General features: G+C 35.7%; 1 protein-coding gene across 5 annotated transcripts in view; it reads right to left on the bottom strand.

Annotated features, from left to right (window-relative positions):
- The window catches only part of GATAD2A (GATA zinc finger domain containing 2A), a 254,017-nt gene that overhangs the window by 26,494 nt on the left and 200,737 nt on the right, over positions 1–26,786 (bottom strand). For all 5 annotated transcript variants that reach the window (XM_074204205.1, XM_074204204.1, XM_074204203.1 and 2 more), the window contains one exon: positions 11,148–11,277. In XM_074204205.1, coding sequence (XP_074060306.1) covers positions 11,148–11,277 — 130 coding nt within the window. The remainder of the gene's footprint in view (positions 1–11,147; positions 11,278–26,786) is intronic.

Here is a 26,786-nt window from a genome sequence, read left to right as displayed (position 1 = left end):
TTAGTTATTTTGACTGTAGGCCACAGATAGGGCATAACTAAGGAATTCTGGGGAAGATATATTTGCCCCTCGAGAGGATTCTATTGAAAAAGGCATAGTAAGACAAAAATTCTCCCACAAACATTATAATAAAAATATTGCTTCAAAGGGAATTTTGAACTGATTAATAATTCAAGTCAGGGGTAAAGCAGTTATTCTCTTTAAGACAACTTGGGAGGAGGGGCAGTTAGGTGGTGCAGTGGGTAGAGCTCCGGCAGGGAATCAGGAGTACCTGAGCTCAAACCTGGCCTCAGACACTTAATAATTACCTAGTTGTGTGGCCTTGGGCAAGCCACTTAACCCCACTGCCTTGAAAAAAAAAGACAATTTGGAAAGACCTTAGGAAAACTCAACCTCCTCCATAGGAGGAGGGCGATGCAGACACCTAAGGAGCCTCAGCTGTAAAAACTGGGGTCAGACAGCTGAACAGGGGAAGATTTAAGTGTTCATATCAAGCACACTGATCAGATTCTGCTCTGTCTGTAATTGAAGAGGAGTAAGCCCATGCCCAGTGAGTGAAATAGCAAAAGATGGGACCCAGCAGGCTACAGACACTAGCTAGAGCCCACAAGAAGCAAGAGATTAATAGTGACTAGGTGGATGGGGCCCTTAGTTATTAATTAGTTCATGGGTAGAGAGGAGTGCCTACCAGGTCTAAGCTCTAGGAAAAAACACTAAGTAAAACCTGAAGCCTAAGGCATCCTGAATACCTTCAGATTAGATTTTGACTATAATAACCTGTTAAAAATTATAGAATAGCAAAGAATAGGCAAAGAAGAAAGAACTCAAAACAGTTACTTTGGGGACAGAGAAGATGCAGGTTCATATTAGAAGATCCTGAAACTAAAACAACCAAAACCCACCAATAAGGTCCCACAACTATTTCAAGAAAATAATGACAAGAAAGTCAATCAATTGGAAAAGAGGACCAAAATTTTAAGGAAGAAAATAATTCTTTAAAAGCTGTGATATGTGATGTTTTTCCTTCATTCTTGAAAAAGAAGATGACATCAGGGAAGTGATGCCATGACCAGCACATGAATTGTATTTGAGTGAGGGGGTGTTGCGCTAAGTCATTCAATTTTCTTCCAGAGTCATCTGGGTCTGCGGCCAAATATGAATCAAGCTAATTGGAAATGGAACTGGATGTGAGGCAACCTAGGTTAAGTGACTTGGCCAAGGTTGCACAGCTAGTTGTCAAGTGTTTGAGGTTGAATAGACTCCAAAGTCAATTCTCTATCTAACATGCCACCTATCTGCCTTCTTAAAAACTAGCATTGGGGAAAAAAAAAAGAAGCTAATGATGTTAAAAGATAGAAAGAAATAATTTTTAGAAATCACAAGAATGAAAAAATAGAAGTATATTAAATATCTCATTAAGGAAAAAAGTAATCTGGATAAGACTGTGGAAAGAAAATGTAAGAATTACTGATCTTGGGGCGGCTAGGTGGCGCAGTGGATAGAGCACCAGCCTTGGAGTCAGGAGTACCTGGGTTCAAATCCGACTCCAGGCACTTAATAATTATCTAGCCTTGGGCAAGCCACTTAACCCCACTGCCTTGAAAAATCTAAAAAAAAAAAGAATTATTGATCTCACTGAAAGTTATGACTAAAAAGTCTAGATATAATATTACAATAAGTTATTAAGGAAAATTTCCTTGAAATATTGGATTAAGAGGACAAAACTGAAATAGAAAAAATTCACTAATCATCACTTGAAAGCTATCCCCAAGATGAAACATAGGTATCTTACAGTCAAGTTTTGAAGCTCCTAGGTTAAGGAGAAAAATGCTACAAGTAACAAGAAAAAAAATTTAATTACATGGTGCTACAAGTCAGGCTAACACAAGATCTAGCAGCTTCTATATTAAGAGTCTGAAAAGCCTGAAACATTATATTTCATAAGGCAAAAGAGATGGGCTTACAATGAAGAGTAACTTACCCAGTTAATGTAACATAATCTGAATTTTTAAAAATGATCACCTAATGAAATGAAAGACTTTCAGGAATTTGTGACAAAAACTCCAAAACTCAAATGAAAATCTCACACAAAGATCAAGGAGAAAAATAAAGTAAACATAAGAGTCTCAAGACAAATTGCTTTTTTCTTATATGGAAAATGCTATTTGTACTCTTAATATTATTGTCATCACTAGGGTAGTTTGAAAGATCATACATTGATATAAGGCTTAGGGTTGAGCTGAATATGATGAAATGAGTTAAAAAAAATAAAATTAAGCAGAGAGAGGTAAAATGGAGTAATGTAAGTGAAGCATGAATGGAAGAACTGTTGAAGTGTAAGCCAGTGGGAATGGAGGGCTGGTAGTGCTAACCAGCTTAAAAAGGCAGTAACACATATAGATCTAGAAGGACAAAAAACTTTACTAAATTGATAAAGAAATAGGAGGGCAAAGGGATAGGGAAAAAGGAGGGACTAGTAGAAGGTAAGGGTAGAGAATAAGGGTGAGACTTTTAGAAGGGTAGATAGATGAAGGAACAAGAGAACAGAGAAGGACAATCAGTAGGAAAACTAGGATGGAAAGAAATACACAAGCAGATGGCGTTGTGAAGGCAGCATTCCCCAAACCCCCAAAAAAACAAACAAATGAGGGCTCTAGCCAAAATTTAGAGCAGCAGAACCCACAGAAAGACTGAGTGATACATTTTCCCAGTCCAAGAGAACTTAGAACCGCCACAGGAAAGGTGTGCTTCACCAGGACCTGGGGTGGTGAAAAAAGCCACTGCGCAGCCCAGCCCAGCCCAGAGATCACCAGCAACAGCTTGAAGCGGAGAGGAGAGAACTCTGCTGCACCTGGGTGAGTGTGGAGTGAGGGAGTGAGGAGCACCGACCACAGCACCTCCAGCGAGAATCTGGAGAAAGCAGCCTGCACCCCTAGAGAAGGTAAGGGAAGTCTGCAGAGATCTCTCTCCTGGGGCAGGGCTCTGCTGTTTGCCTACATTCAGACTCAGGGTGCAGTTTAGGCTTCCTTACTAAGATAGCTAGATCCCGCCTTATAGCCTCAGGGCAGAGGGCAGTGCTGTGGTCATCTACATATCAAAGCACAGGCTAGAGAGCTTAAGACCTTGGAAGACTAAAGGTCCCAGTGGGGTGTCCCCCCCCCAAAAAAAACCCCCAAAGCCTTGGAAGTGCTGTAAATTAGCCTTGGGCTGAGGAAATGAGCAAACAACAGAAAAAAGAAGGATCTGACCATAGAGAATTACTTCAGTCCTATGGAAGATCAAAACACATACTCTGATGATGACAAAATCAAAGATTCCATATCCAAAACCTCCAAGAGAAATAGAAAATGGGCTCAGACTGTGGATGAGCTCAAAAAAGACTTTGAAAAGCAATTCAGGGAGGTGGAGGGAAAATTGGGAGGAGAAATGAGAGCAATGCAGAAAAATCATGAAAACCAAATCAAAAGCTTGGTGAAAGAAATAAAAAAATACTGAAGAAAATAATACGTTAAAAACCAGTTTAGGCCTAATGGAAAAAGCAAAACAAAAGGCAAAAGAGAAGAATGCCTTAAAAAGCAGAATTGGCCAGCTGGAAAAAGGAGATAAAAAAGCTCTCTGAAGAAAGTAACTCCTTCAAATGCAAAAATGAAACTAAAGGAAGCAGATGACTTTCCAAGAAATCAGGAAGAAATGAAACTTCCAAAAAAAGCCAAAAATTAGAAGAAAATGTGAAATATCTCATTGGAAAAACAACTGACCTTGAAAACAGATCCAGAAGAAATAATCTGAAAATTATTGGACTATCTGAAAGCCACGACTAGGAAAAGAGCCTAAACTTCATTTTTAAATAAATAATACAGCAAAACTGCCCTGAGATCCTAGAAGCTGAGGGTAAAATAGAAATTGAGAGAATTCACTAGTCACCCCCTTGAAAGGGATCCCAAAAGAAAAACTTCCAGGAATATTATACCCAAATTCCAAAACTCCCAAATCAAAGAGAAAATTCTAAAAGCTGCCAGAAACATACAATTCAACTACCAAGGCTCCATAGTCAGGATTACACAGAATCTGGCAGCATCTACATTAAGGGCTCATAGGGATTGGAATATGATATTCCAGAAGGCAAAAGATCTTGGTTTACAACCGAGAATCAATTACCCAGCAAAACTGAACATCCTCTTTCAGGGGAAAAGATGAATTTTCAACGAAACAGGGGACTTTCAAACTTTCCTAACAAGACAACCAGAGCTGAACAGAAAGTTTGATCTCCAAGTACAGGACTCTGGAGAACCATAAAGGGAGTGGAAGAGAGGGACTAACTATGAAGAACTTTGATGATGTTGAACTGTTTGTATTCCTGCACAGGAAGAAGATATTGATAACTCATATGAACTTTCTCATTTATAAGAGCTGTTAGAAGGAGCATATATAGATAGGACATGAGAAGGAGTGGAATATAATGGTATGATGTAGTAAAGGGATGGAGTCAATGGGCAATGGGGGGAAGTACTGGAATGAAAAGGAGATCAAGAAGAAGCTGAGAGATTTCACATAAGAGTCAAAAAAAAAAAGCTTTTTTCAATGGGGGGGAAGGCAAGGGGGAATGAGTGAGCCTTCATTCTCATCGGAAATGGCTCAGGGAGAGAAATGGCATACACACTTAATAGGGTGAGGAAATCTGTCTTGCCCTGGAGAAGGATAGGAGAAAAGGGACAGGATGAGGGAAAATGGGGGAGGGAAGCGGGGAATAGGTGACAGAAGAGAGGAAAGATCAAGGGAGAGGGTACTCAGATGCAACACGCTTTTGGACATGGCCAGGATGAAAGGAAAGAAAGAATAGAATAAATGAGAGTGGGGAGGAATAGAGTGGAGGTACAGCTAGTGATAGCAACTGTGGGGAAAATATAGAAGCAACTTCTCTGGTGGACTTATGATAAAGAAAGGAACTTACCCCAGAGACAGAGCCATTGGAATCTGAACACAGACTGAAGTACAATCTCTCTCTCTCTCTCTCTCTCTCTCTCTCTCTCTCTCTCTCTCTCTCTCTCCCCCCTCCCTCCCTCCTTGAGGGGGGGGGTTATGTTTATTCTTATGTTTATACTTATAACATTCAATTTACATCAATGTATGGTATGGAAACAATGTAGAGACAGACAGCCTGGGGGGGGGGGGTAAGAGAGGAGGGGGAAAAATGGTAGAATTCAGAGCCTTGAAAAAAATGATGGGTATAATTTACTATTGTATATAATTGGAAAACAGATAAAATGTTTAAAAAATATATAAGCTAAGATCAGGGCAAGTTAACAAAGGAGCTGAATGATGTCAGGTACACTATTCATGGCACATTTTTTCAAATGGCAATTTCAGGCACAAAGGCAAATCCAAACATTCACACAAGTATACAAACATACACACACACACCACACACACATATTAATATATATCTTCCTACATATAAGTTTTGCTATTTTTTTATTTAATGCTACAAAGCCTCCCTAGATCAAACAATTAAAAATTTATTAAACCTTACTAAACCTTAAACCTTAAACCTTATTAAACATACCAAAGTATGTCACAAAAGAAAGACAAAATCAAGATTCCTGATCTCAAAAAATTCACATTTCTAAGAGAGAAAAAAATGCAAAAAATAAAAATAGCAAATAATTTCCCAAAAAACAAGCATTATACATACACAATGTAAATGGAGGGTAGCTTTAGAATGAAATCACTAATGCTAAGTATAATCAGGATCTGTCTTCCATAGAAAGCAAGATTTGAGCAGAAGATTTAAGGAAATCAGTAATCTAGGGAAAAGAGTGAAAAGCGAAAGTATTGCACACATTGGAGTTAACAAGTGAAAAGCTATGGAGTTGGAAGATGGAGTGGCATGTAAAGTTAGGCACAATATTAATATATTGATTTAAAAAAAAGAAATACACAAGCAGTAATTATAACCTTGAATGGAAATGGGATGAATTCACCCATAAAACAGAAATGGATAGTAGAACAGATTAAAAATCAGAATGTCATTTACAATAAACACAAAAATGAGAGATACAAGGCGATAAACCATCACTTTTTTGCAGATGTTATGATGATATATCCTAGTCTCAACTAAGAAGTTAGCTGAAACAATAAATAATTTTATTTAGGCTTATTTATAATTTATATATTTATTTATTTTTATTTCTTAATGTGTATCTATTTTTATAGTAGCATATAAAACAAACTCACATAAATCATTAGCAATATAAAATATCATCAACAAAATCCTATAAGAAGAGATACCCCTTTTAAAACAACTGTAGCCAGGTCTAAAATACCTGGAAGTATACCTGCCAAAACAGAACCAGTAATGAGATAAACACAATTATAAAATACTTTTTTTTTTGGGGGGGGGCGTTGCAAGGCAATGAGGTTAAGTGACTTGCCCAAGGTCACACAGCTAGGTAATTTTTAAGTATCTGTGGTCACATTTGAACTCAGGTATTCCTGACTTCCACAGCTGGTGCTCTATCCACTGTGCCACCTAGCTACCCCTATAAAATACTTTTTATATAAATAGAAGTCAGATTTCAATAATTGGAGAAATAGTAATTGTTCATGGGTAAGCAAAGGCAATCTAATAAAAATGACAATTTTACCTATTTATTCAATGCCATCCCAATTAAGTTACCAAAAAAATTTTGCTGAGTTGGAGAAAATAATAACAAAATTAATTTGGAAAATCAAAGGGCTAATAATTTTTTAAAACTAATAAAAATGTAAAGGAAGGATGTTTAACAGTACTAGATCTTAAACTCTAAGGCACTAATGATCAAACCTATATGGGATTTGCTAAGAAACAGAAAGGAAGATAAGTGAAACAGAGTAGATATTCAGTACATAATAGTAAATTATTATAGTAACCTTCTGTTTGACAACAGAAAAGATTTAATCAAGTTTTGGGGATAAAAAAACATTATTTGCTAAAAATAATTGGGAAAACTGGAAAGTGACTGGTAGAAATTCAGCTTAGACCAATATCTTAAACCATTTACGAAGACAAGGTCAATATATATATATATATATATATATAAAGGGAAATATAAGAAAATCAAAAGAATAAGGAATGGGGCATTTAGGTGACACAGTGAATAGAGTATTGGCCCTAGAGTCAAGAGTAACTGAGTTCAAATCCTCAGACCCTTAATAATTATCTAGCTGTATGACCTTGGGCAAGTCACTTAACCCCATTACCTTAAGTAAAAAAAAAATATATATATATAAAAAGAAGAAATCTAGTAGAATAAGACTGTGTATGTGGCTACATTCCCCAAGAATACAATTTGATTATACTGGATAATCTACAAAAAAATAGATATTTAAAAGATGTACTTATGTGAGAAAATCCATGAATTAGATACAGAAGCATGAAAAAGGATAATCTGAATGAGAATCAATAGAGGAAAAAACAGAAATGCTATCATAATAGCATACTATAAGTAATACAACCACAAAGGGAAAAAAGGAGAAAAGAATTTAGTAAACATAAAAAAACTAATAAGAAATAATAGGAATATGTAGTTATAGCAAAAGCAGTAGTGATGAGGGAAAACTTTAATTATTTAAAAAGCAAAGGAAATGAATGGGGGAACCATTTTCTCTGAACCCAAAATCTGATCAATGAGGAGAAATCAAGGATAAAAGAACTATAAGAAGATGCGACAACTGCATTTCAGAGTTTTTAAGAGAGCTAGAGAAGAAGACAACATAATGTGATATATAACCTAGGATTCAAGTGAACAAATTTTAGATAGTACTGAGAAAAAACAGAATGGATATCATGTGCCTTTGATTTTTCACTGCAAATTAACTGAAGAAAAATGGGGAAAAACTCAAGAAAGAAAGCTTAAGGCACAAATGATTCTCATCAGGAAAAAGAAACACTTGATACCAATGTGAATGCACAAGGAATTCAATGATTAACAAATTTTTCAAAGTAATGTTGAAAAGATATCTGGTTTTTTTTTTGCAAGGCAAATGGGGTTAAGTGGCTTGCCCAAGGCCACACAGGTAATTATTAAGTGTCTGAGATAGGATTTGAAACCAGGTACTCCTGACTCCACGGGCAGTGCTTTATCCACTACACCACCTAGCCGCCCCTGAAAAGATATCAATAAGCAAATGCAACCACCTACTGGTTGTCTCCCTGAATCAGGTCTCTTTCATCCCTCAGCCATCAAAGTAATCTTCCTAAAGCACAAATCTGATCCCTTCATCTCCCCTCCCCCATTCAGTAAATTCTAGTAGTTCCGTATTACCTCCAGAATCAAAAAGTAAAATCATCAGATTTTCAAAGTCCTTCTTAACCTGGCCCCTTCCCACCTTTCTTTCACATAACTACTCCCTTTCACATATTCTACTATCCAGTAAGACATCTGAGAGAGCTTTATCCTCTTCCCTCCTCCCCATTACACCTAATCCACATTCCTTCCTGTAATATCACCTTCTTCCCCCCAATTCCCATGAAGATAAGACTTTTCCTTGCCAAGAAAAATGCTTTCTGTATGTACAAGTAACACCATTCTGTTTCATCTTCTCTACAAGTTTGTCCCTTTCTATCATACCTATTTCTCATTAATCTTCAACCTCTGCCTACTGGCTGTTTTCCTGCTGCCTTCAAACATGTATCCCTCATCCTCAAAAAATTGCCACATGTTACATCCCCATCTTTGGTAGATATTATCCTTTCTGTCTTCACCTTTTTCTGGCTAAAGTCATTGAGAAAGCTTTCTATAACTGGTGCCTCTATTTCATTTCTTCTCATGTTTTCATCTTTTTTTTTTTTTTTTGCAAGGCAATAAGGCTAAGTGGCTTGCCCAAGGTCACACAGCTAGGTAATTATTAAGTGTCTGAGGCCAGATTTGAACTTAGGTCCTCCTGACTCCAGGGCTGGTGTTCTATCTACTGCTCCACCTAGCTGCCCTATTCTTTTCAACCCTTTGCAGTCTAGTTGACAGTTTCATCATTCAAGTGAAACTGGAATACTCTCCAGAGTTACCAAATATCACTAAATAGTCAAATTTAATGGACTTTCCTTGATTCTCATTCTTTGTGATCTCTCTGTGTCCCCTGATACTATTAATCACCCTTTTCTTCTTGATAATTCTCTACTCTTTAGGTTTTCCTTACACTGGAAACTTTACTAGTTTTTTTTCTCTTATTTGTCTGATCATACCACTTCAGTCTTCTTTGCTGGATCTTCACCCACGTCTTGCCTCTTAACTATGGGCTTTCAAGGTTCTAAGACCTGGTCCTGTTTTGCCTCCAGACTATTTCCTTGTAGATCTCATCAGGTTCCATGGATTCAATTATCATAGGTAGGCAGATGATTATCATATTTATTTATCCATCCCTAAATTTTCTGAGACCTCCTGTCTTATATCTCCAACTCCTTACTGGATGTTTTGAATTGAACATCCCAAAGACATTTTAAACTCAACATGCCCTAAAGTGAATTCATCTTTCCTTCCTTCTTATCCAAATCAAAAAATTAAACAAGCATTTGTTAAGCGCCTACTCTGTACCAGGCACTGTGCTAAAAATGCTCAAGACCTAGAGGTCAACTCTTGACTTCTCTCCATCTTCTCCCAAACCCTCCCACTATCAAATTCTGCTTGTTGTCAACCCCTGTTGATTCTACCTTTTTAACATCTTTCTTCTGACACTGTCATCATACTGATGCAGGTTCTCATCTTCTCACACTTGGACTATTAAAACAGCCCTCCTCCAATCTATTCTCGATTCAGATTTTACTATCAAATAGCAATAATTTTAATACTATTTAACTATTACAAAGTAAAAAAATTTTTTTTTGGTTTTTGCAAGGCAGTGTGGTTAAGTGATTTGCCCAAAGTCACACAGCTAGGTAATTATTAAGTGTGTGAGGTCAGATTTAAGACTCAGGTCCTCCTGCCTCTAAGGCTGATGTTCTATCCTTTGGACCACTGAGCTGCCCACAAGGTAATTTTATTACAAATTACTATTACAAACTAATATTACTAAAATACAGGTCTGACCAAATCACTTCCTTACTTGATAAACTCCAATAGATCCCTATACTTTCCAGATAAAATTATAAAAACCTATGTGACTCTTTAAAAAGTCCCTTCCTACCTTTCCAATTTTCTTATAACCCTCATCATCCCCTAAAACATTTCTGGCCTCTTGACTGTTTCTCGAATAAGATACTGCCTATTCTCATTGGATGCCCCCCATATCTGGAATTCTCATTGGTATATTCTGTACATAACTTGTTCATAGTTCTTTGCATGGTGTCTCCCCAAATTAGACAGCAAGTTACTTAAGGGCATAGGCTGTTTTTTGCCTTTTCTTATGTTCTTAGGGCTGAGCATGGTACCTAGTACAGAGTAAGTAAGTCCTTAATAAATACATGTTGACTTAAGTGGTCTAGTCAGATAGGTCCTCTCCCTAGGATGAGTTGGCCCAACAAGAAATTGTAAACAGAATGATAGATGATTCCATAAATACAATATAGCTGAGCACAAAATAAATTTTACCAGTCTCTAATCTAGCTTATCCATGATTGATATATTTAAAAGTACCTAGAGTCCTGCTTACCTAAGATAGGATACCTTGGCTAAGTCACTGAATCTCTTTCAGTTTCAGTTTCCCCATTTGTAAAAAAGAGGATAAAATCAACACTGACCATACAGGGTTGTGGTGAGGATTAAAGGAGATAATATTTGATAGGTGCTCATAAACCATAGAGTGCTATATAAATATTAGTTCTTACCTACTAAAAAGCAGGGCAAAAAGGACTAGAATGGTTATTTTAATGATTTTCACATGTACTTAATATTCTTTTTATTTTATCATCAATAAATTACATCTGGTTGTTCCCTGTAAACATGAATTGTGTGTATCTCTTTTTAGATCAAAATGGACTCTTACATACCATTCAAGAGAACCTTAATCATGGCACCAAAGGCACTCCATTCAGGACCAAGTGAGATCAGTTTTGGAAACACTTCTTAAACTATGTGACTCCAAGTTCCAGTTTACAGCATCAAACTAATCAGGCTCTGTGTTTTGATATTTTTTAACAGCTAGAACTAGAGAGGACATTAAAAGGCCAAACTCACCATGAGGGCTTCGGTGTTGGTCTCCTTTAGTGGTATTTTTGTTAAGCCATTCATTTTAGGGCTTGAAGGCTCATTGTCTGATAAAACTATAATATCAGGTGAGGGAACTCTCTTCTCTGGTTTCAAATCACTGAAAAACAGAAAGAAATTAAGTCATTTAGAAATTAAGTTTCTACTTAGAACATTCTACTTTCCCACAACAGTATGCCTGAGGTTCTAAGACTTTTTAAAAATAATTTTATTTCAACTTTTCAGTATCAACTTGTTGATAACTTCAAACGAAAACCAAAACTTAAAACAAGGTGGGGACACTAACCAGGCAGCATGGTATAGTAGAAAGAATAGTAGATTTGAAGTCAAAATATCTGTGTTCAAATCTTAGTCCTGTTTGTATCTGAGATCATGGCCAAAGTCACTTCCCCTTTCTGGGTCTCATGTTCTTCATTTGTAAAATGAGGGAGCTAAACTATATCTTTTGAGGGTTCTTTCCAGCCCTAAAAATCCTATGACTTTCATTTTCTTCATTTCTATCTGTTAGAAGCTGATACTCTAGTAGAGTTGATTAGATCTAGATACTTTTAAAATGTATTAGTGACTCCAGGGTCATCTCAGGGGTATTATGTGCTCAGGAATGTACTGGAGTCTACTTGAACTGGATCCCAATTGCTAAATTTATAGAGTGAATATTTACACCTTGGAAATTGATAAATGCTACACAAGGGAGGGCTTGATTTATCGTTCTGCTTACTATCTAGATTTAAATAATAAAGAAAATGCTAGTGCAGACTAAAATTTTAAAATGTATCTTAAACATATATTTTCCTCCATAGAGCTGGATATTAAACATTTATCAGTACATTGTGTTATGGGCTAAAGAATTGTATCAAAAAGACAGAACATGGGAAGAATCTTAGAGAGCAATGTGGAAGGGGTAGTATTTGAGCTAGTCAAGAAAAGATAGAATGGAAGTGAGAATTAAGTAAAGAGTCACCATAGAGGTGGCAAAGTGTAAAATCCTAAGCTAAGCAATAAAAATAAAATATAATTAAGATGCTGTAACTATCTTCAGGGATAATAAGACATGTATGCAAATAAAATGTATTTCAAAATATGACATTTCTATAAAATGCACCACTAAATAAACTTCTATTAATATCTTACCATATATAAAAGAATACTGTGTACAGATAGGGGCTTTAGTGTATTAAAAACCCAATAAGTAAGCAGTATATCATGGCAAACAAACAAAACAAAATAAATTTTATCCTAAATTCCTTGGTCTGAAGTGAAAACTCCAGGACTAGGGGAAGTATATTCTGGTTTGTGATCATATTACATTCAATAAATACTATTTAGTTTAAGGTTCCACATTTTAGGATGGCGAGTTAAGAGGGTGTGATCAGAGACTAAAACCTATGACATAGGAACAACTGAAAAAACTACAGTTGTGAAGGCTGAGAGAGGACATTGGAGGGCAGAGCACAAGGGAGTTATTTTTCAAATAAAAGAAGAGCTGACATTTAAATTTGTTTTATTTGGCCTTGAAAAAACAAATAGGATGCTAGGTGGTATAATAGATGGAGCACCAATCCTGTAATCAGGAGGCTCCGAGTTCAAATCTGGCAGAGACACTTGACACTAGCTGTGTAACCTCAGGCAAGTCACTTAACCCAACTGTCTTGAATCCAATACTATCTTCAGTTGTTCCAATTAATATCTGGTTACTGGATCCAGATGGCTCCAAAAGGTAAAGTGAAACTGGTGACTTAGCCCAGCACCCCCTCACTCAAACCCAATTCATTTTATGTCATGGCATCATCTCCGTGATGTCATGGTCTTCTTCAAAAATGAAGGACAAACATCATCAAAAAACAAAACAATCACTTCATAGAAGCAAATTTCAGCTAGGTGTAGGGAAAAAACCTTTCAAGAAATACAGATAAATCCAAGAATAATGAAACATCTTGAGAGTTAGTTGAGTTCTGAGTTTCTGCAGGTGTTCAAGTACAACCCAGATAACTACTTTTTTGGGAATGTTCAATTAGCCAACAAGGATTAAATAAGTTTTATGTGTAAAACACTGAGTTATATAAAGCATTCCCATTTATATACATTGGAACAGAGAATCTCTGATAGTTCAACTTCAGACTCTATATAACACACTTTCTCTGCCCTTGTGAATCTTAGAATTCAATGAGTTGGGAATATTCTACACATATTTGTTTTTGTTCAGTTGTGTCTGACTTTTCTTGTTCCCACGGAATACAGCATGCCAACACTGTACATAGAATTTTCCTGGCAAAAATACAAGAGTGGTTTGCCATTTTGTTCCTCAAGGATATAGACAGGTATACGGACTTGAATTCAGGTCTTTCTAACTTCAGACCCAATGAGCTATCCACTGAACCACCTTAGCTACCTCCATACGTGCACATCAACAACAATAACTATATTGCTATATTTCATTTTTAATATTTAATACTTAAAATATTTAATTAAAATTAAATATTTAATACTATACATTAATTATAATACACAATATAAGAATATAGACTATATGAAAATAAGAGCTCATACAGAGAGTATTAGTGTCTTAGAGAACAGGGAAGAGATAGTATTTATGGCATAGAAGAATCCACTTGGAGTCAGGAAGACGTAATTCAACATCTCTTGGTCTTAAGTTTTCTCATCTGGAATATGAGAATGACAAGCAGCATCTATTTCACATGACAGTTGTGATGGCAAATAAGTTAAAACTCTTTCACTATTTCCTATAATATTCCATGAGTTTCCAGTTAAATTTCTAAGTACTAGAAGACAAGTACCAATTCTAGACTTTCTACTATATTCCACACAGTGCCATTTACGATGTGAAGTACAAAGTATCAGAAAGAACATCTCAATAATCCAATGTTTAATAATGTGGAAAATTTAAATTACCTATCTCTAGTTGATAAAAGCTTCTGGGAAAACTGGAAAGTAGCCTGGAAGAAATCAGACTAAGACCCCATACCATAGGCTATAGTACAGAATACATTCTAGGTGCCCTTAAAATTAAAGATTACACTTTGAAAAAAATTTAAAAAACCCATTATATTCTACTCATTGTTATAAATAGGAGATATTTTTAACTAAACAAGACAACATAGAGAATTATAAAAGACAACATGGATAAATTTGATTACTTGAAATCAAAAAGCTTCTGCACAGAAATATTAATAGAGTTGGGATAAGATAACTAGTCAAATGAAAATTTTCTGATAAGGGTTTAGAATCTAAGATACAGAAACAATTTAAACACACATTTGTTGTTGTTCATGAACTGATTTGGGGATTCCTTGGCAGAAATACTAAAGAGATTTGCCATTTTCTTCTCCAACTCATTTTACAGAGAAGGAAACTGAGACAAAAAGGCTAAGTGACTTGTTCAGGATCACACAGCTAGTAAGTGTCTGAGAAACTGAATCTGGGGTTTCTTCACTCTATTATCCACTGTCACACACACACACACACACACGCACACGCAAACTCACCCCCCCAACAGGTAATAGTCAAAGGATGTGAATTAACAGTTCTCAACAAAAAGAACAGCAAAATATTATTCATAATCCCATCAAAAATACTCCAAATCACTAGTAATAAGAAATTCCAATCAAAACAACTCAAGAGGTTTTACCTTACATCTTGCAAACTGACAAAAATGACAAATCATGGCAACAGTCAACATTGGAACAGTTGTGGAAAGATAGGCATATTAATACATAGATGATGAAACTGTGAAATAGCATAACTATTTTAGAAAGCAAACTGAAATTGTGCAAATAAAGTGACTAAAACATCCATATTCTTCCAACCAGAAACATTATTGATGGACTTACAGAAGAAGAAAGTCATCAATAAGAAATAAGAATAAAGGCCCCCATTTTACTCCAAGTATTTACAGCACCATGGGATATTACTGTGTTGTAAGAAATGACAGCTGTGATAAAGAGAAGCATGGAAAGAGCTACATGCACTAATGACAAGTGAAGTAAGTAGAACCAATAAAATAATACACATAGTAACACAGAAGTAAATGGAAAGAATGGCCCCCCAAAAAAATCAAAAGTAAATTTAACAAAACTGTAAAAACAAGAGGGACTTAAAGAATGAAGAAAGATGAGAAGACACTGCAACCAATCTCTGTGTGGACATGGAGGGATAACAGCATGTTCAGGGATCTTTATCAATTTGTCCATCAGTTGTGCTGATTTTTTATCCCCTCTCTAAAAAATACTATTTGTTATATGGATAATTCTGTGGGAGAGAGAAGAGGGATACTTGGGCTATCTATGTCAATTAAAACATTAATAAAAACTTCTTTTAGTCTATGTGGAGGCTTAAAATGGTTAATATTTTACATGAATTCTATTTTTACCTTATAGTTTTCGAAAATCATTTTTTTGAAGGTTTTGAGTTTCACATTTTTCTTCCTCTTCCCCTCCCTTCCTCCCCCCTACCCCTTAGCAGGAACTAATCTAATACAGGTTATATATGTATAATTAATTTTACATGAATTCTTAAGAGTACAGAAAGTGGCATTTTGAATTCCTCTAGGTGGTGCAATGAATCAACAAAATAAATCCTTCAAACTATTTGACTACTCCAAATAAAATTCTTTTCACTTTTCCATTAAAATGCATAACATTTTGAAATACCACTCTTTTGTCCCAATGCCTTGGAGGCTAATAAAGAACTGAGCTTATAGAACAATAGGGACAGAACAGACTTAGGAAGAAATTAAGATGGAGCTCAAAGAACTATTAAAAAACATTTTGTCTAACAGTCTCATTTTGCAGAAACAAAGGCCCAATTACAGGAAGGAACTTGTTCAAAATCATACATTTTACTAATGGCAGAAGTGGGACTAGAATTCTGAACATTTTGAAGCTATGACCATAACCAGTCTTGACCCAAACAATACCCATCTTTGTTTTTGTTTTTGTTTTTTTTTTTTTTAGGTTTTTGCAAGGCAAATGGGGTTAAGTGGCTTGCCCAAGGCCACACAGCTAGGTACTTATTAAGTGTCTGAGACCGGATTTGAACCCAGGTACTCCTGACTCCAGGGCTGATGCTTTATCCACTACGCCACCTAGCCGCCCCACAATACCCATCTTATTGGAACTTTTGGTCCCCCATTCAAGGACTCTCTCCCATTAAAGAGAAAAACAAAAAGTGGGACTAACTAAAATATTAATCTCGAGACTGACTTTAGTAAAGTAAATATTTGACAAGATTTTTTTTTGTCCCTCAGAAACTGACAAGAATTTAGAGGGGAAAGTGTCCTCCCTATTATTAAAGAATTTTAATGACTTTGCAGATTTCAAATGAGAGCTTATCATGCTATTTTAGTTGATTTTCAAGAAATTGAGCAATTAGAACTTCATTTTTTAAAATTAATTTTTATTAAAGATATTATTTGAGTTTTACACTCTTCCCCCCCAATCTTACTTCCCTCCCCCCCCACAGAAAGCAATCTGTCAGTCTTTACTTTGTTTCCATGTTGTACCTTGATCCAAATTGGGTGTGATGAGAGAGAAATCATATTCTTAGAGAAGAGACAAGAATTCTAAGAGGTAACAAGAGCAGACAATAAGATATCTGTTTTTTCCTAAATTAAAGGGAATAGTCCCTGAACTTTGTTCAAACTCCACAGCTCCTTAACTGGATACAGATGGCAGTCTCCTTTGCAGACAACCCAAAATTGCTCCCGATTGTTGCACTGATGGAATGAGCAAGTCCTTCAAGGTTGATCATCACTCCCATGTTGCTGTTAGGGTATACAGTGTTGTTCTGGTTCTGCTCATCTCATTCAGCATCAGTTCATGCAAATCCCTCCAGGCTTCCCTGAAATTCTGTCCCTCCTGGTTTTTAACAGAACAATAGTATTCCAAAGGGCATAAGAACTTCATTTTTGTAATAAAGATATCCTACAGATTTACCAATAAAATTTTCAAGGGATATATATTTAATTTACTGATATGAACATGAATGACAGTCATTATGCTTTGATGACAGAATTCAGTATAGGTTAAAAGCTACAAATTCAGTGTTTTGGCTATTAATTTACACAGAGTCTATAAGCTCTTAGCATAATGCTCTGGTATACAGACTTCTCTGGAGTTTATGGTTAGGTTCTGGTAAAATCTCACATCGAAGCTGGAAAAACAAAATCACCACATCCATGATATATCAGAGATTTAAAGGGTTGGAAAGGACTTGGAACATGGAAAGTCATATGGAACAAAGGTAACTTGCAAATCATTTATTCTAATTCCATCATCTTACAGATGAGGAATTGGTAACTCAGAATTTCAACTGTCTAAGGTAATAGCAAATGGTACAGCTAAAACTTGAATCTGTTCCCTTATTTCCAGTCTAGTGCTTTTTTTTTAGAAGGCTGTAAACATCAAATTAACAGGTGATTCCCCTGCCATTAGTACATTTTTTTTCCCATGGACATTTTAAATATGATAAACCAATGAATAGGAACCACCATTCTACCCTGAAAATTGTATACCAGACTCAAAGATGATCTATAAAGTTAGGCATAAGAAGCCAAGCATCAATTACGCTCTAAAAGGTGTGAAATTTCTATCATAGAAAACAGGTTTGTCACATAAATTCAAGAAGACATGGGTTACTGGGGAAGACTATTATACTTCAATGACTGTTTTAGCAAAGGAATCTCAGAAAACACCTTTGCATACAAATATGTCTATAAATGTCAATAATTATGTCTAGCAGGAGTAATGTTACCTTTGCATCAATTATCACTTAGCATCCTAAAAACTACCAAAAAACCCTAACTTCCTTTATGTTAACTGATCCATCAAAAGTCATGTGACAAAGGCATTTTTTTCCCTCTCTGGTCATGTGAACCTTGTTTAACTGTTCTAATTTGAAAACCATGGCAACAACCAGTTATAACCAGTCTGTGATACATGGCCTTCATTTTGTGAAATAAGGTAGGGTTCAAGTAGTATTAAGAAAATGGAGAAGACCTAAAATTAATGGAGTAGTTCCAAAACACAAGCAACTTCTTGGATTAACCGTGCCTTTTTAAACCTATTTGTAAAAAGGGACATGAATTGTTCAATCCAAAAAACACACTGACCTCAAATTCAACAGGAAAAAAATGATTATTTTAAAAGGAAAAAAGGAAGCTGCTTTTAGAGAAGGTGCTTCAAAACTCTAAAAAAAATACCAATAATGTTGAAATTCAAAGAGCTATGCTATTTTTATTGACACTTTTTAAGTTTCAAATTCTCTCTCTCCCTCCCTCCCCACCCACTCCCAATTGAGAAGGCAAGCAATTCAATAAAGACTATTAATATGCATAGTCAAACAAAACATTTCTATAATAGTCATGTTGTGAAAGAAAATATAGACAAATAAGAAAACCTTCAAGGAAAAAGAAAGAAAAAAGGGATGGTTCAATCTGAATTCAGACATCATTCCTTTCTCTGGTGATGGATAGCATTTTTCATGATTAAGTTCTTCAGAGTTGTCTTGCATCATTGCATTGTGGGGGATTACAGCTGAACATCTTACAGAACTGTTATTCTGTACACAGTACATTTCACTCTGTTATCAGCTCATTTAAATCTTCTCAGATTTTCCTGAGCATTCTGCCTATCATTTCTTATAGCAGAACAGTATTCCAATATAATCACATCTACCATAAACTGTTCAGTCACTACCTAATGGGCATCTTGCAATTTTTAATTCTTTGCCACCAGAAAAGAGCTGCTATAAACATTTCTTGTGCATTATAGATCTTTTCCTTTTTGTTTATATTTTAAATCTCTTTTGAAAAATAGACCTACTAGTAGTATTGCTAGGTCAAAGGGTATAATTTTATAACCCTTTGGGCACAGTTCCAAATTGCTGTACAGAATAGCTGAATTAGTTCACAATTCTAACAGTGAATTAATTTTCAATTTTCCCACACTCCAACATTTATCATTTTTCTTTTCTGACCTTATAGCAATATAATAGATATAAGGCAGTACTTTATAATTTACATTTCTCCAACCAATAAAGTGGAGCATTATTTCACACAATTATAGAATTATTCTTATCTTTTTATCAACTGGGAAATGCCTTATTTTCACAAATTTTAGTCAGTTTTCCATGTATTTGAGAAATGAGGTTTTTATAAGAGAAACATGCTTCAAAATTTTTTTTCAGTTACTATTGCTAGCTGTATTTCCCTCCATCCTATTACTCTACCTATGTAGTCTATTCACTCTGTCCTTTCTCACTGTCTCTCCTCAAGTTTTGCTGCTGGCTATCCCTTACCCCAATCTGCCCTCCATTCTACAACCCCCTTCTATCACTCCCTCCTTTTATTCCCCTCTAACTTATCTATAGGGTAAAATAGCTTTCTACCAAATGAGTCAATTCTGATGAAAATAAAGTTCACTCAATCTCTCCCTCTTCCCTTTCACTGTCAAAACTTTTTCTTGTATCTTTTATGTGAGATAATTTACCTCACTTTATCTCTTCCTCTCCCTTTCTCACACTACATTCTTCTCTCATCCTTTAATTTTATTGTATTTTAGTTATCATCCCTTCAAAGTCAACTTGGGCCCTCTGCCTATATATAAAATCCTCTTCACTCCCCTAATAATGAGAAAGTTCTTACAAGTTACCACTATCATCTTCCCATATAAGACAATTTAACTTTATTAATTCCCTAAGAGTTCTCTTTCCATGCTTCTCTTGAGTGTTACAACTGAAGATCAAATTGTCTGTTCATCTCTGGTCTTTTCATCAACAAAGCCCCAAAGTCCCCATTTCATTGAATGTCCATCTTTTCCCCTGAAAGAGTAAGCTCAATTTTGATGGGTTGTAGCTCTTTCATCTTCTGGAATATTATATTCTAAGCCCTCCTTTAATGTAGAAACAGTTAAATCTTGTGTTATCCTGACTGAAGCTTTATGATAATTCAATTGCTTCTTTCTGACTGCTTGCAATATTTTCTCATTGATCTGGAAGTTCTATAAGTTGACTATAATATTCCTGAGATTTCCATTTTAGGATCTCTTTCAGGGAGTGGATTCTTTAATTTCTCTTTTACTCTCTGGTTCTAGACTATCAGGGCAGTATTTATTGATAATTTCTTGAAAAGATGATGTCTAGTTTCTTCTCTTGATCATGTCTTTCAGGTAGTATAATAATTTTAAAATTATCTCTCCTTGATGCATTTTCCAGGTTAACTGTTTTTCCAATAAGTTATTTCACACTTTCTTTTATTCTTTTGGTTTTATTGCATTGTTTCTTGATTTCCCAAAAAGTCATTAGCTTCTATTTGAATCTGAATTCAGACACTTGACACTAACTTAACTGTATGACCCTGAGCAAATCATTTAACCCTGATTGCCTTGCATCATCCAGGGCCATCTCCAGTCATCCTGATTCATATCTGACCACTGGACCTAGATGGTTCTGGAAGAGAAAGTGAGGCTGGTGACTTAGCACAGTACTCCCTCACTCAAATCTAATTTACGTGCTTGTCATGGCATGGTCTTCTTCATTGTTACAATAGTAAACTTTCTATGATCAGATTTTCTTTCTTCCATTTGCTCATTTTCAGTCTATTACTTGACTTTCAGCTCTTTGTTAAAGTAGGGTTTTGCTTCCAAGCTGGAGGACACACTATCTCAAGCTTCAGGGATTTTGTGTAGCTGTTTTCAGAAGCACTTCTAAGAACCTATAAAAGTTTTAATTCTTCCAAAGGGGTGTGCTCTAAGGAAAGGTGTGTTTACCCATGCTTTCCCTGGCCTATGCTCTGGAATATGATTGATTACAAGCACTCTTTTCTGCCCTGGAACTGTGAGGGGGGGTTCTTGCTCCACTGTAGCTGTAAGATCTGGTATGCTAGTGTTCCTCTTTGTCCTGTGACTGTCACACAAGACTGCAACTTGGATCCAAGAATGGATCAAACAGCAGAGTCTTGCCACAATGTTAGCAAAAAGATCCCCTGTAAACTCCTTTTGACTAACTGTTAAACCTTTCTTCTTACCATCTGTGGGCTGAAAGCTCACCCAAAGCTCTGTGCTGGACAGTGCTTCACTCTCAATCAGGTGAGATAGATCCTTCCAGTCAGCCTTCTATGTTGTCTCTGATGTCTGTGGGATGAGGGATCTGGAAACAATGACTGCTACAACTGCTTCAGTTGTCAGAGGCCTGCTCCTGGTTGGCAACATGGTGCAACAGACTTTCTGTTGACTTTCTAAATTGTCTTCAGCTGGAAAATTGTTGCAGGTTGTGCCACTCTAAAATTTGTCTAGAGTTAAAATTTAAAGATATTCAGAGGGGTTTGGGGAAGAGCTCAGGTTAGTCCCTGCCTTGACTCTGCCACCTTAATTCTGACCATAAAAAATTTTCTTCAGCACTTATACAGTCATCAAAAAAAATTTGCTCTATAAGCTAAGAGTTTTCTGACTATCAGAGAGTCTTTGAAAGCTACATGGTTTAATGGCATGATTTAAGTCAGGTATAATATCAAGATTCAGCAATATTCAAAAAAAAATTTTTTAAGATTTTTCAAGGCAATGGGGTTAAGTGGCTTGTCCAAGGCCACATGGCTAGGTAATTATTAAATGTCTGAGGTTGGATTTGAACCCAGGTACTCCCGACTCCAAGGTTGGTGCTCTATCTACTGTGCCACCTAGCCTCCCCCCCAAATTTTTTTTAACTAAAAAATATAATCAGAGAAAATCTAGAGACACATAGAAAATAGCAGTTAGAAACAGAAAACTAGAAATCATAGGACACTGTCAGAACTGAGAGGGACTTCAGAACCTAATCTGTTAAAAGCTGTTAAGAATCTTACAACATAGCATATCATGTTGGATGGGTTTCAGAACTCAGATCAGAGAATGTAGGACTTAAGGAACCTCAGAGCAAAGATGAGGCAAGCCATTAATCACTTCCAGAGTCAAAACTATAACTAGTACTTTCATTATATCACAGCTACTCATCATGTAACCAAGTCAATCTCGGTTCAATCACAGCAAAACACTGAGAAGCTGGTTTCTAAGACCATTGATATTTGTTTCCAGTCTGTCTACCAAAGACTTATCAAGGAGGGCAACTTTTGTGGAAAAGAGGCTATCTCAGTCTGCCACAACTAATATTATTCCACTGATTAACTACCAACAAGAGGGCAAATAAGAAATTTCAAAGAGTTCTAGAAATAGCAGTGTCTTCTTAAACTTGTCAGCCTTTTTTCTCAGTCCAATTTTACCTTCCCATCACCTAGCAAAGCAATACACATGAAAATATATAGCTCTTACCTCCACAAGCAAGCCCCTTTACTTGCAGGCCACACCTACTCAAAGATCCAAAAGAGAAGGATTTTGTTTTTTGTTTATGTTTTTTAATCACCAAAGTCCTTGGCATTGTCAAATAGCTTGATTGCTTTGCCAGTATCATGAGTTAAGGGAACTTTTCCTGGGGAAGGGGAAAGCATCTACTTGAAGACATAGGTCATCTTAACTTTGATAGGCTTTGTATGCAAATTTTATATTTTCTGGTGTTAAGAGAAAATCTGTCAATTACACCATCATTACAGTTAGTAAGGATGTCAGAACCATAATATGGTTCCTGACAACCCTTTCTTTGATAATTAGATGAAGACCTAAATAAGATCAAATTCCCAAGGGGGAAACTCTAGGTGGTAGCATGAACAAGAGACTGAAGAACATCCTTAGGAGCTCCAATGAATAGAGTTATGTTTGCTTGTACTTCAAAGATCTGCTTTCTATCAATGTGCAATTAAGCAACAATAACAAAAGACAATTTTATCTTAAAACTTTAGTCTTTATGGGAGGAAGGTGAAATTTCACCAAATAATCTATTAGATAACATATAGGGGTGATGTCAAGACATATAAGACAATGGAAGCTCAATATACTAAAAACTGATTAATCAATCTATGTATAACACAACTACTTGTTTCATGTTAAGTCCTATCATTTATAGAGTTCTTCAGGTATTTTGATTTAATATCTGTGAATGTTTTAAAGTAATACAGCAAGACAAAAACTGAATGCTGAGACAAGATGGGGCAAATCACTTCCCTTTGATGTAGGAAATGATTCCTGGGTAATAGTACTTGAACTACCTACCTCGCAAGACTATTGTGATACCAGTATTGATAACTATATTTTTTGTGTTTTTATTTTGATATAAAGGATTCTTAACACTTAGATTAGCAGTGAATTTGATTCAACTTTAATAAATGCATACTATGTACAGAACCAGTAATTTATACTAAGCTTTGTAGCATCTGCAAAGTTTAGTTAAGTGATAATTCTTCTTTTTCATGGAACTTAAACCATCTTAAGAAGGAAGGATATGATAAAAATAACTAACATAACTGTATTTAGAGAGGTTTACCCATAATGTTTTATGAGACTGGAAAGGGAATAGTCATTATTGTAAATGAAATTTTAGCAGTGGGAATTAAGAGGAGCTTCCTTACAGAGGTGCTGCATTTGTGTTGGGCTTTAAAGGATAGATAAAAATGCAGTATTTTTTTTTGCAAGTCAGTGGGGTTAAGTGACTTGCCCAAAGTCACATAGCTAGATAATCACTAAGTGTCTGAGGCTGAATTTGATCTCAGGTCCTCCCTGACTCCAGGGCCAGTGAGCTATCCACTGTATCATCTAGTTGCCTCAGGATGCAGTACTTTAATATACAAAAACACCTAAGGGAAAAGTGGAAAGTGCAAGCAAATTATATTTTTCCTATATAACAGGATTACACTATAGACTATTTAATGATTCTAAATGCAATCCCTGAAAAAGTACCCCCTTTAACCTGATTCAGAAAGCAGACAGCCTAAAAAGTAGTGTGAGGAATAATTTGTCAGTTTATTTGCCGATTTTTCTTGGATGTCACCTAATTTGGAAGAATTCTTGAAGATGATCTACATACTCAATCTTTTGAGGACAATCTAATGGACGATGAAATGTTTCATGGAGAGAAATTTGACTAAATTAAATTTTAAATACAACTTAATGATAACTATATACTAGTTCATCTGGTAAAGGACAATTTACTATTTCACATAACCATAGGGAAAATAGTAGGGAGAGATGTGTCTGTCTGTCTTGTCTTGTCTTGTCTTGTCTTGTCTCTCTCTCTCACACACACACACCCACACACAAATGTGGGGATAATAGTAATTATTTAATTTGAATAAATTATTTAATATGCTACGAAATCAGATGAGAACAGTCTTACTTTCAACTGGCAGTATCAAGAATGTTCATAAGGGAAATCACATTTAAGATGTGCTTCAAATGAGAAAGAGAACTGGGATTACTACTTGTATGACTTTTATCAAGTTATGAACTTCCCTGGGCTCATTTTTCTTATTTTTAAAATGAATGAGTAGAACTACATGGCCTCTAGGGATACTTTCTGCTTAAAATTTATGATCTCGTATCTCTGTGTAAACATGTGCAGTATGTATGTGTATGCACATACACACACACATATGATCAATGGAAGTACAAGCAAACACTTAGATTTCAAAATTTTATTAGTACACTATAAATATATAAAACCATTCCTAACCCTTCTAAAGATCCTAAATCTTTTTTTTTTAGATTTTTGCAAGGCAAATGGGGTTAAGTGGCTTGCCCAAGGCCACACAGCTAGGTAATTATTAAATGTCTGAGACCGGATTTGGACCCAGGTACTCCTGACTCCAGAGCCTATGCTTTGTCCACTGTGCCACCTAGCTGCCCAGATCCTAAATCTTAAATCCTGAATGGCTTCTATGTGCAGATCAATTGTTCAGGAAAAACAATGTCCTAGAGGGAAGGTTCATGTATATTCCTCCTTCCTCTAGCTTTCTTTCCTTTCTCCTAGCCCCTGTTCTCTCTGTACTTGTGATTATGACTTGTATTTCTTTTAAAAGGCCTTTAGTTTGGCTAAATTTTCAAACTTTTGAACATCATCAAGGTTCATAAATATATAAGTTATGAAAGCTCATTGTGAGTAGAAACCATTTCTTTATTTGTCTTTTTTATTATTCATTCATTCCATGATGAATACAAAATAATTTTTGGAAGTTTTAACTCAGTGACTCTCATTTTAACTTTTTAACTATACAGGAACAAATGCAATTATCAGTAAAATCAAGATTTGACTTTGCCCTTTCATCTATTTCCCCATTCCCATCCATTTCTTCAACTGTAAAATGACAGGTTTGAATTTGAAAACCTTTACTGTCCCATTCTAGCTCTGACATTTTAAAGTTCTGAAGCCTCTTCCCAGTTTAATATGTCTATAGCTGTCAAGAGATCTGTTAACTTGGGATGGCTAGGTGGCACAGTGGATAGAACACTGGCCTTGGAGTCAGGAGTACCTGAGTTCAAATCTGACCTCAGACACTTAATAATTACCTAGATGTGTGGCCTTGGGCAAGCCACTTAACCCCATTGCCTTGCAAAAACTAAACAGATCCATTAACTTACAAAAACCCAATTACATCTCAAACAATCAAGTATATATTGTTCTGATGAAATTTAATCAGCAAACATTAATCAAGGTGTTTGAACAACAGACCAACATGCATTTTTAGATGACAAAAAGTCACAAATGAATTAATCTAAGTAGGAAAGTCTATCAGCAACAAATTCTAATGTAAAAATACTATTTACTTCACAAATGTAGGTTTTTCTTCTCTTCAACAATAGTAAGTATTAGATATTTTTTGTCCCAGGGGATTTTTCCTTTATGGATGAAACAGAAAATCCTATCTGGCACTAGTGTACTTTAAATACTACTAGTAATAAAAAAAAATCATTAAGGGAGCTTGGATTCAACCCATTTTTGGCAGGCCTCAGGTGTCTTGTCTTTCCCTTGGAGATTTTTTTTCCATTTAGTTTGGTCAAAGGTTTCTTCTAGCACAAATGGTTAAAATAAAATACAAAGCACTGAATTACCCATGCTTTTTCCAAAGAGCAATCAAAATATATGTTCCAGAGAACATGGTTAGGGTATCTATCACATAAAGGCAAGAAAGAGCACTCTTAAAGCCAAATGTGGTTGGCTCAGTACACTTACGGAATTCAGAAAGGCAAATCCATGCCTTGAAAAAAGAGAGGAAAGGATTTTCCAAATCTCTTTGGTACCAAAGAAAGGGGCATCCACAATGTCTCTTTGAACAAAGAAGATCACCCAAAAGAAACTTCTTCCTTCCAGTGCTCATGGGAGTTATCAAACTACCAAAAAAAATTATTTCATTGAATTAGAAAAAATAGTAACAAATTTCATGAGGAAGAACAAAAAAGGTCAAGGATATCAAGGGTATCAACGAAAAATAAAATACAAAGTAAGGTAGCTTAGTCATACCAAATCTGAAACTACATTATAAAGCAAAAATGATTAAAACTATTTATGACTGGCTATGATGAATCAGGGAATAATTTAGATTTATAAGACACAGTAGAAACGACTATTGTAACCTACTGTTTGATAAGCCTAAAGACTCTGGCTTCTGGGATAAGAACTCACTATTTAAGAAAAATTGCTGAGAAAACTGGAAAATAGTACACTAGAAGTAGATAAAGA

This window comes from Macrotis lagotis, chromosome X (assembly GCF_037893015.1).
Source record: "Macrotis lagotis isolate mMagLag1 chromosome X, bilby.v1.9.chrom.fasta, whole genome shotgun sequence".
Taxonomy (NCBI): Eukaryota; Metazoa; Chordata; class Mammalia; order Peramelemorphia; family Peramelidae; genus Macrotis; species Macrotis lagotis.
This window is presented reverse-complemented; position numbering and strand designations above follow the sequence as displayed.